A 10579-nucleotide genomic window follows, 5' to 3' on the forward strand; every position below is an offset into this window, starting at 1 on the left:
GGGTGCTGTCCCATGGGCACGGAAAACGGAATCGGAACACGGAATCGGAAAGGTGAAGTGGTAGGGGCAACCAATCATCATCGTTCCGTTCCGATTTTAAGTAGCCTGGCTTCCCATGGGGCACATTTTTCGGAAACGGAAATTTTTTGTACACTGTCGGTCACTAGCAATTAGGTTAAGAGTACTGAAAAAGTAGATAATGTCATCTGTAAGTATTGTAATTATATGTTTGCTAAGTTATTTTATATTAGATTATGGTGATAGCCTTGCATACATTTCTAACCTAACATTATATGTACAATATAATTATTTTGATTAATTTATTTAATATCATTTATTTATTATTAGAAAGTAAAATGTGGCTACTGTGGCTGGATACTGAACATGGACAATATTTTTCAACATTCTTGTTTCAGTACTTATGACGAAGCACACAATGTTTTAAGCATAAATGAGACAGGAAAAGTTGTCATGACAAGTATAAAAAATTTCTCATATAGTATTTTTAAAATGTAAACTAAACAGTATGAAATTTTTGTTACTATCAATAATGAGTTTCCATTCTTATTGTTTAGATAAAAATGTACAAGAAAATTTGATGGAGACATCAGCTTGTGGAAGCTCACAAGATCAAACAATGGATGAAAATGTTCCAGAAGCACAAGTATTAGATGAGGAGCTGATAAGCTTAATTCAACAACGACCGGCCTTGTATGATTATCGAATACCAACTCAAGAAAGAACCAAATTAAAGAAAAAAGACCTATGGCAGGAAGTCAGCAATTGTGTAGGAGGTAAATTGTGTAGGAGGTTCAACATTCATCGCACATTAATTTTCAAGCACTTTTTTTCAAAATTAATATTTTAGGTGCATATTCATCTGCTTACGCAGAAAAAAGATGGCAATATTTAAGAGATTGCTATACAAAAGCTAGGAGGAATTTTAAGAAAATACAAAGTATTGAAAAAAAGAGTGGTGCCGCTGGTACGTCCACAAACGAAAGAAATAAACCGTCCTTCCGCTTTTACGATGCAATGAGTTTTCTTAATGACACATTAGAATATAAAGAGTAAGTTATGTTGAATGTGTTAAATAACATTTTGAAATAATAACTGAATTTATTTTCTATTTTTTTCTGTTTCAGGACATGCACATCTGTAAGAATACCAAATAGAAAAGCAACAGATCAAGTAACAAATAATTTTCCTATTTCTTCACCTTCTTCTTCAGATTTATTTTGTAATGATAATAATTTAGATTTAGAAAATAGGCCACCTTTAACGCCATCACCTGTCTCTGAATTTTCTGCAGCGTCTTCATCTTCACGAAGTTCGTATATTTGAAATAGAAATATATGTATATTGATATGAGAAAATATTACAGTATTTAATAATTTAATATACTATTTGTGGTTTCAGAAAGACGACATTCAAATAATATTAACGATTTAGATAGAGCTTTCTTAAACATGAATATTCAACCCAGCCCTATTGATGGGTTTATGTTACGATTGGCAGAAGGGATGCGTCGACTACCCTACAAAGAAAGGTCTAAGTTAGGGTTGGAGTTTTTAATGAAATTACGTGAAGCGGAGGAAAGGCTGGGACTATTGAATGATTGAAGATATCTCTTATGCATATATTTTATTATTATGAAAAAATATAATGTCGACATTTAATAAATGAATTTGCAGATTTTTAAATGTCATTGTATAATGCCTTGTCCCATTGTTGTTCTACATATAACTCCAGCAGTACAAAAAAATTCTGTGAATGCATCTCGAATGTCCACTGCATTTTGAATTATATTATTTTTTTCTGTATTATCAGAGCAATGTAATACTTGGAAAGTACTTCTACATATATTTAAGTGCTCTGAAGGACGTAACATATATTGTCTTTTTTTCAGTAGGAACCGCGAGATCTTTTTGCATCAGAAAATTATGCAAACAAACTGTTGCTTTTACAATTGCGATTGCTTGTCTACATTTGTTGACAGAGGTCGTCGGAAAATTCTCCAACGCGCCGTAAGGATACCGAAAGCACATTCCACAATTCTACGAGCCCGGCTAAGTCGATAGTTGAATACTTTCTGCTGTAAATTTAAATTGTTGGCACGTGGATAAGGTCGCATCATAAAAGATGTTAAAGCGAAAGCTTCATCAGCCACTAAAACGAATGGTAATTGTGAACCATTCTCTATAATCGATCTTGGCTGAGGTAAGTTCAATGTATTATTGATAAGATGACGTCCAATTTTGCTTTCCATAAAAATGCCTCCGTCACTTCGTCTGCCTTCAGCTCCAATATCTACTGCTGTAAAACAGTAATTTGCATCTGCGATTGCTAGGAGGACGATACTATGAGTACCTTTATAATTAAAATAAGTTGAATCACTATGAGGTGGAGCCAAAAACAACAAAAAAATTATTTTCTTTTTATACGAATAAAAAGTTATTTTTATTATTTAATGAAAAGATAAGAAAAAATTTATTAAATCATATTAAAAAAAACATACGGTTATTGTCATATGCCTTCCATCTATTGCTCCAATACAGTTAGGAAAGTTCCATTGCGTTTCAAATTCACTGGCCTTTTCTCTCCAAAAATTTTCAGTAATTTCAGGAAAAACTTTGTCTTTTAATGCATTCCAAACAACTTCACAAGTTTCTGATACAATTTTCTAAACTGTATTAAGTCCTACTCGAAAAGCGAACGAAATTGATGACATGTTGTCTCCTGATGCTAGATAGCGTAAACATATTTCCAGACGCGTAGAAGCGGATATTGGAGCTCTCACTACATGTTGCTTTTCGATTTTCGGCCCGATGAGATGTAATAATTCATGAAATGTTAAAGTGTCCATGCGTAGATATTCAATATACTTTTCCATATCAATATATTGCATTTCTCTTATTAAATTATCACTTGCTCCCTGCAAATTCCTCCGTTCTTCGGTAAATATTGGACGCACCCAAAATTGTCGTTGGATCTTCAGATTTTCTATTCTTTTCAACATTTTATAAATACCAAAAGCTTTCAGCAGCTGTCTTTTTCGAAACTCTCTTTGCCAAGATAACTGTGGAGTACTTTGCCACTTCATTATATTTTTTATAAGCAGTAATCGTGCTGTTGTCGCTTTCATCTTTTCCTTCAAAAATCAAATAAAAAATATTTAATATATTATGGGTCAAGAATAATAAAACTAGTAATAATAATAAGAAAGGCTACGAGCCAAAACAATTAGTTTAATCTTAGTAAACAATGTACAGATGTTTCGATGCCGATTGGGTCATTATCAATAAAAAACCAAAATAACGTCAAATTGACATAATATTAACATAATAATAATGAATTTCTTTTCTTTGGATATTTGGGATATTGTATATATAATGTTAGGTTAGAAATGTATGCAAGGCTATCACCATAATCTAATATAAAATAACTTAGCAAACATATAATTACAATACTTACAGATGAGATTCTCTACTTTTTCAGTACTCTTAACCTAATTGCTAGTGACCGACAGTGTACAAAAAATTTCCGTTTCCGAAAAATATGCCCCATGGGGAGTCAGGCTATTTAAAATCGGAACGGAACGATGATGATTGGTTGCCCCTACCACTTCACCTTTCCGATTCCGTGTTCCGATTTCGTTTTCCGTGCCCATGGGACAGCACCCTATTTTTTTTTTTTTTTTTGACGCTGAGAAATGCTTTACGCATATCGCTCACCTAGGGGGTTAGGTGAGCGATTATGTCGGACTCTCCCCCGATGTTACATACCATCGGGGGCCTACCGACTAAAACTCAGCGGGCGTCCTATCCGCGCGCGTTGTGGGACCCAGCCAGGAACTCCGCAGCTGCAATACCTCTGGCTGGGCCCCCGCCCATCACTAAAGCGAGTCCTACCACATTCATACAGAGTAGGCGAACCTACGCCGGAGATTCGCCCACACCCTATTTATCTTAATCTACCCCTAGCCCGTCTCGAGGGGGTGGAGTGCCCCCACCATCCACCCCACGGGCCCCCGGAGGGTTGGGCCAAAGCCCAACTCCGCTTCCTACTATGTATTATTAATCGTTATTTAATTATTAGCCCGACCGTCCCGCTATTCGGTACGATCGTTATGGCTCTCCTATATTCACATCAATGTATATGAATTGGGCTGCCAGTAGGGGAGCTAATATAAAGATGAAGAAGCTCCGCCCCCACTGGCAGAGTCGGGGTTAGTAAGCTATCTATCCCCTGCCCGTCCCGCTACTCGGTTCGAGCTTTCCCCCTTATTCCTAGTTATAATTTCCCTAATTAAGTGCATACATACATTCACTCATTCCGTCGTTGTATACTCATTTATACCAGTTTCTACATACTACTAATCTAGAATCGCTTACATTGGCATTCCCTCCCTAAGTCTTTCCGTATTTTCTTTCCTTCGCATGACTTTTTCGGCAAATGTCACAAAGGCCGACCTGCCCTTGTCTCTGTAAAGGGCCCGAATCAGAGTTTCCCAGGACAAATCCCCCACTTCCCTTAAGAGGTTAGCCCTTTCGATTGCCCACGCTGGACAATCACGTAATGTGTGTGAAGCGGAGTCGCACACAGAGTCGCAATGCCAACACGCACTAGACGTCTCCCTACCTATACGGTGTAAGAATTTACCGAAACATCCATGACCAGATATTATTTGAGTAGATCGGAATGGAAGACCTATCCTAGCATTAATCCATTGCTGTAGTTGTGATGCTATTACGCCTAAGACTGTACCTCTGCCTTGTTCTGCTCTTCTAAGCCATATTTGCCATTCGTCTATAAGATTACATTGGGCTATCTCTTGAATTCCATTCAACATCCTTGGATGGATCATAGTTTCAACCGTTTCCTTTAATTCGGCAACCCTTTCATAGACCTCTAGATATTTTTGGGCCATCAACTCAAAGGGAACTTATTGCTCGACCTGCCATTCTTCGCTGGCTGGCTCTCATTATCGATAGTATCTTTCTATTTTTAAGTATGTCATAAGCCCACACCGGCGCTCCGTATAGGGCAATTGATGCCACTACGTTAGCGAAGAGTCTTCTGACCCTATTATTCGGACCTCCTATGTTGGGGAGGAGCCTACAAAGAGCCATAGACGCTCTCTCCATTTTTGGAGCTAATTCGGTAAAATGAGGCAAAAAACACCACTTACTATCTAATAGCAGACCCAAATATTTAATGCTAGATCTGATCTGTATCTCTACTCCTGCCACTTTTATATTAGTTTTAGTAGGTTTGCCCTTTCTATAAAAACATGCCGCTTCCGTCTTCTTGAGAGCTACCGAAAGACCACGTTCTTCAATCCGTTGGACAACAATATTCGTAGCTTCTGCAGCGAACATGGATGCCTCCTGCCAATCTCTTCCAGATGCCAAGATTAGCGTGTCATCTGCATAGCAGATTACGCCACTTTCCTCGGGTAGATCCTCCCTCTTCATGATGCTATTGAAACCCAGATTCCAAAGCAAAGGACCCAGGATAGATCCCTGTGGGACCCCTCTCTCCACCGTCCTTAAACTGAGACCTCCATTACGGTTGGGGAAGACCAAGCTTCTTTCCTTCAAATAACTTCTAATGACTTTCCGAAGATACAACGGAATTCTGTGCTCCGTTAAGGAGTTGCCAATTACTTCCCATGGGATGCTATTGAAGGCATTACTAATGTCTAGTGAAACTGCAATAATCACTTGTCCATGATCGAAAGCTGACTCCATGAACTGCCTGACTGCCAAAATCGCATCAACTGTGGATCTACCTTTGCGAAATCCATACTGAGATGGATCCAGGTTAGGACCCCTTCCATTTAGATGTTCGTTAATCCTTTCCGCAATGATTCTTTCGAATATTTTAGCCTCATCATTTAGTAGGCATATTGGTCTGTATCCATTAGATTGGTCTTCCGGTTTGCCCGGTTTCCTCAAAAGGACGAGACTGGCCTTCTTCCAGATGGAAGGGAAGATACCCTCCCTCATGCATCTCGAGTAGAGATTCCCAAAGTTTTGCGCCATTTCTGGAATCGCAATGGCCCATATCCTAGAGGGTATCCCATTCGGGCCAGGAGCAGAATTTTTTCCCATCATTCTCTTTACCGCAGCTTTCATTTCCGCGATTGTAACTTCAAATTTATCGTCCCAAATTCGGTATCCTACTCGAGGTAATGTAACCTCCTTCCATTCCCCAACATTAGTTAATGGAGGAGGGAATAGGCCTTCCAGTACTCTCTTCAATATGGGATCCTCCAGATATTCAGTAAAAGGCGGAGTCCATCGTCTAAGTTTCCCCATGACCGTTTTGTATGGGCGGCCCCATGGGTTCTCATTAAGTGTTCCCACAAAGTCGTCCCAGGCCCTAGCCTTTGCTTTTCTCAAGGCTTTGCTGAGGTTTTTTATCGTTTGTTTGTATGCCTCCACAACTAATATCCGATCTTGTTGTTCTTCGAGATTTTCAAACCTTCGGTTCCGTTTGATCCTTCTTCTAGCTTTAGTGGATTCACGTCTCAGTAGTTCCAACTCCTCGCTCCACCAAGGCATAGCTTTATAAGTTCTAGGGATGACCCTAGGCATTGCTGTGTCACACGCGTGTGTGACAATATCTTGGAGGTGGAGTGCATTCTCTTCTGGGTTATTGTTCTGGAAAAAATTGTTGATCCAGGATCCTGCCAATAGTGAAGCCCTGAAAATATCTTCGTCTAACTTCTTGATCGACCATCTTTTCGGCTTTGGTAGTCTTTCCTTGAGTCTCTGGGAACTCGTTTTGCCCATCTCGATCTCAATATATCGATGATCGGATGCACTCTCCAGAAGAGATACTCGCCATTCAATGATTCTAGCCGAGGCCTTTTGGTTAGCAAACGTTAAGTCGACTATTGATTCTCCATTTCTGCGCACACATGTGCTTCTATTATCTGTGTTTAAACACGACAGACCAATACTGCTGGCCCAGTTTGAAACAAATATACCACGAGCGTTGGTATTTGGGGACCTCCACATAGTGGCCTTTGCATTGAAGTCGCCACCTAAAAGGATTGGTCTGTCGTTCCAGTAATTTATGCATCTTTCCAGCTCAACGATAGAATCCTCGACTTCCTTCATTATTATGTTGGGAGACCAATAGACTCCAATAATTATGGAGTCTCCTCATTTGACTGCGACGTGATATTTTCCCTTCTCCAAAGGAATACATGGGAGAGGATCTTTTGTTTTTCGCCATGTAATAGCCACCGTCTCCGTATCATTTGAGAACCACAGTGGGTTATCCTGTGGTATCATATACGGTTCTGGGACAATAGATAGAGCAAAGTCGTCCTCAATCATTCGCTGTAACATTAAATTGTGACCATCTCTAGCATGATTAATATTTATTTGAAGAATTTTATTTGTCATTTTCATAATTGATCATTCCTTCTCGTAGTATCTTCCTTAATGTTTCTAATAGGATCTTCTTCATTCCATTCCTCACCATCTATTGGGTATTCCATTGGGACGGTATCGTCCATTGGGACGTTTTCATCCAAGTAAACTACCTCCGTCTCCATTGGAGTCGATGTTGTGGGCTCCGGGTTGATAGGATCCAGGTTTTCAAGACTAGAGTCGATCTTGCATTTAGCGAGAGATTTTATCACACTCCCCTCTCTTTGGTTTCTATCTGTTGAATTGGATTTTTTAATTTCCTTATCCTCACGAGCGGTATCCAACAGATCCATTTCCATGGTGATAGGAGTCGAAGTAATCCGGGTCCTATCTTGTTTTGTGATTCCGCGCATTGGAGTGCGTTTATCAGATGGAAGTTTGCACGCCGGGCCCCCCATTCGGTGATCTGATCTTCTGCCTTTACTCGAGCAAACCGCACAGTTGACGGGATTTGCACATCCCCTTGCAGTATGGCCAGGTTCTCCACATCTATAACAGAGAGATCCTCTGTCCCTTTCGTTTTTGCACTGTGCTCTGACATGTCCAGTTTCTAAACATCTATAACATTGTGCAGGCCTTTCTGGGAGTAACTCAACTCTAACCGATGACCAACCTACTCTTATTCTGGGGGTTTTGGTTATCGTTTTAGCCGCAACTAAGGGGCACCTAACTATAAGAGAGCCCAAACCATTTAATGATTTACTGATTTCACCGGCCTTAATATTTCCAATGTCACAACTTCCAATTATTGCCAGTCTATTTGCGACTTCGGATTTAGATGTAGAGTCATCCAGGTCCCGAATCCTTATATCAGCCATCTTCTCTGGTCTAGATATCAATACCTTGTCATTGTGTTGGAGCACTTCTCTTAATTTATTAGCTAATTCGTTGGCTTTAATTATACCATCATTGCCAGGGATTTCCAACAAGAGGGCTCCAGATCTAGCTCTTCTAGGACGGATCTCTGGAATACCTATTTTGTCTATATCGATCTTTTCTTTCGCCTCCCTTAGTACGTCGGCAAACAGAGTACCCTCACGACAGCTGATCTGTACAGCTGCTGTTCTCGGTATCCTTCTTTTATCTTTTAATAAAAACTTATTACCTATTGTCTGATTTCTCTCTTCTGTTTTTCTGAGATCCTCTTTATTCCTTTGTTTTTCCCTTCTGCCTACTACCCGAGACCAGGACTCTTCTTTCTTCGGGGTTTGTTTTTCTGTTTCCTTGGTTCTCCTAATTTCTATTTTAGACTCTGGTTCAATTATCGAGATGATACGTGGTTTATTAAATTTCAGTCTTTCTGAATTATCCTCTCTTTCTTTCCTCCTATCTGTTTCCTTGTTGGGTTTATTTCCCAATTTTTTATCTAACTCCTTAATTACTGTCTCCCTGATAATTTCCGCAAGAGTCCACGAGGTTGACTCCGAAACGATCTTTGGCGAAGTATCTTCTTTATTTTTCCTCTTTTTATTTTTGTTCTTACTATCCCTCTTTTCCTCCTCCATTAAATACTCTTTGTAAATAAGTTTTTGTAATTCAGGATTATCTTCAATTATTTTGCTCTTACCACCGATCATAGGGCGCCTCACCTCTGGCCAATGTTCGGGAGGATCCAGTTTTACTCTAGGGCTCTCAGTATCAGAATCCGTCGACAATGTCCTTTTTACTTGTAGTCTCCTCTCCGCAGTTTTACGGGTTGTCTTTTTAGGAGAATCACAAGTACCTTCTGGAGTTTCTTCTACTCGGTTATATGCTTTATTTAGACTTGGAAATTTCTTTTTAGGATGGTCTATCTTCTTCCTTAAGTCATTAAGTTCGCTCAGGTACGCGTGAGCTTGACCCTCATTTTGTAATGCCATTCTTCTAGCATCCTCCACTTCATCCTCCATCTTTTTCCTTAAGGAGGCATTTTCTCTTTTAAGTGATCTTATTTCGTCCAAATAATTCTCACTCTTCGTATTATTCGTTCTCTCCCTCAGTGCGTGGATACATCCCATCGACCTCGCGGCTGCCAGTTTCAGCGACTTTTGAAAAACTCCTTTTAAGTTGGAGGAAGTCATAGCGACTCTTAATACTTCCGCCATTTGTTCGGTGACCATATCCACCAACTGGTCTCCATTCAAATCTTCTACATCCTCTTTGGCTTTGGTAATGTTGACTTTACCTTTTTTATATAGACTATATATATCTAGGCCCCTGATGTGAGACTTCCTCTTCAGTTTCAGTTCTTCTTTCAGTTCTTCTTTTTCTCTAATAGAAATGAATCTTTTACTTCGTACCTCCGGTGTAAATTGACCAGACTTATTCCTATTTCTAGCTGACAAAACAGTCCTTTTCTTAGGAGGGGAGTTTTCACTATCCGACAAAAGTGAGAATATACCATCTCTCCGTGACATAGTCCTATCCGTATCCTCATCATCGGAAGAAATCATAATATCCGTAGATAATACATCTCTCTCACTCAAATTAGTTTGACTTCTGGTGATTCGTTTGTCAGCGATCGGCCTCTTGAAGAATGAGGATTCTCCTATATAACTGGGACCAGGAATGCCATGTATATTCCCCGAGTGACCTGGTAAAGGATCAACCGTATGAACACTCGTAGGTCCACCACTATCCACTCCAATTTCCCGATTTGTAGCCTTTGCTCCTTCTATTTCTTCCATCAATATGTTTTGTGTACTCATTTTCAAGTTATTCCACTCCCCGCAGCGGCTGAACCGTCCAGGGTATACACCCCCGTCGTCCGATTGCTCGGAACGATGCCCCAAGTTCCCCCGGGGAGACGGCATATACCTCTGACCCCCGGAATGTTACATCGGGGGCACTGAGTTCCAGCCCCCTACACACCAATGGCTAAGGTGCAGAGCCATTGGTTTTCGGGGGTCCCCCGGCTCCGACACCGGGGGCACCGCTGCGGGTGGCGCCACCCGGGAGGCCCCATGGACGGTTTGGGCAACGGATCCGGCGTCCGATCCGCACCCTCTCCGCCATGGCGACCGGCACACCTCACAGGTGGATTTTACTCCATCTGTTCGGCCAGAACCACGCCCGACTCCCCGCTTCGGAAGGGACACCGACGCAAAGAGTCGGGCAACAAACAACAATCCCCCCCCATGAATCGACCCCCG

At 40.6% G+C, this 10579-nt stretch overlaps 2 protein-coding genes and 1 pseudogene across 2 annotated transcripts; 1 reads left to right on the forward strand and 2 right to left on the reverse strand.

Moving 5' to 3' along the window:
• Nucleotides 1-182: 182 nt before the first annotated feature.
• LOC108731775 (uncharacterized) lies at nucleotides 183-1622 on the forward strand. The gene is made up of 6 exons (XM_018462279.1): nucleotides 183-208; nucleotides 349-478; nucleotides 576-794; nucleotides 869-1070; nucleotides 1146-1330; nucleotides 1420-1622. Exons 1-6 carry the CDS (start codon nucleotides 200-202, stop codon nucleotides 1620-1622), a joined length of 948 nt encoding a protein of 315 aa, XP_018317781.1. The 5' UTR covers nucleotides 183-199.
• Nucleotides 1623-1963: 341 nt separating this feature from the next.
• Nucleotides 1964-3138, reverse strand: LOC108731772 (putative nuclease HARBI1; annotated as a pseudogene).
• A 1252-nt stretch (nucleotides 3139-4390) lies between these two features.
• Nucleotides 4391-4930, reverse strand: LOC108731773 (uncharacterized). The gene has a single exon (XM_018462278.1). The coding sequence runs from the start codon at nucleotides 4928-4930 to the stop codon at nucleotides 4391-4393; it is 540 nt and encodes a 179-aa protein (XP_018317780.1).
• Nucleotides 4931-10579: the final 5649 nt, after the last annotated feature.

The sequence above is a fragment of the Mycetomoellerius zeteki genome, unplaced genomic scaffold, assembly GCF_001594055.1.
Source record: "Mycetomoellerius zeteki isolate Tzet28-1 unplaced genomic scaffold, Tzet1.0 scaffold1375, whole genome shotgun sequence".
Taxonomy (NCBI): Eukaryota; Metazoa; Arthropoda; class Insecta; order Hymenoptera; family Formicidae; genus Mycetomoellerius; species Mycetomoellerius zeteki.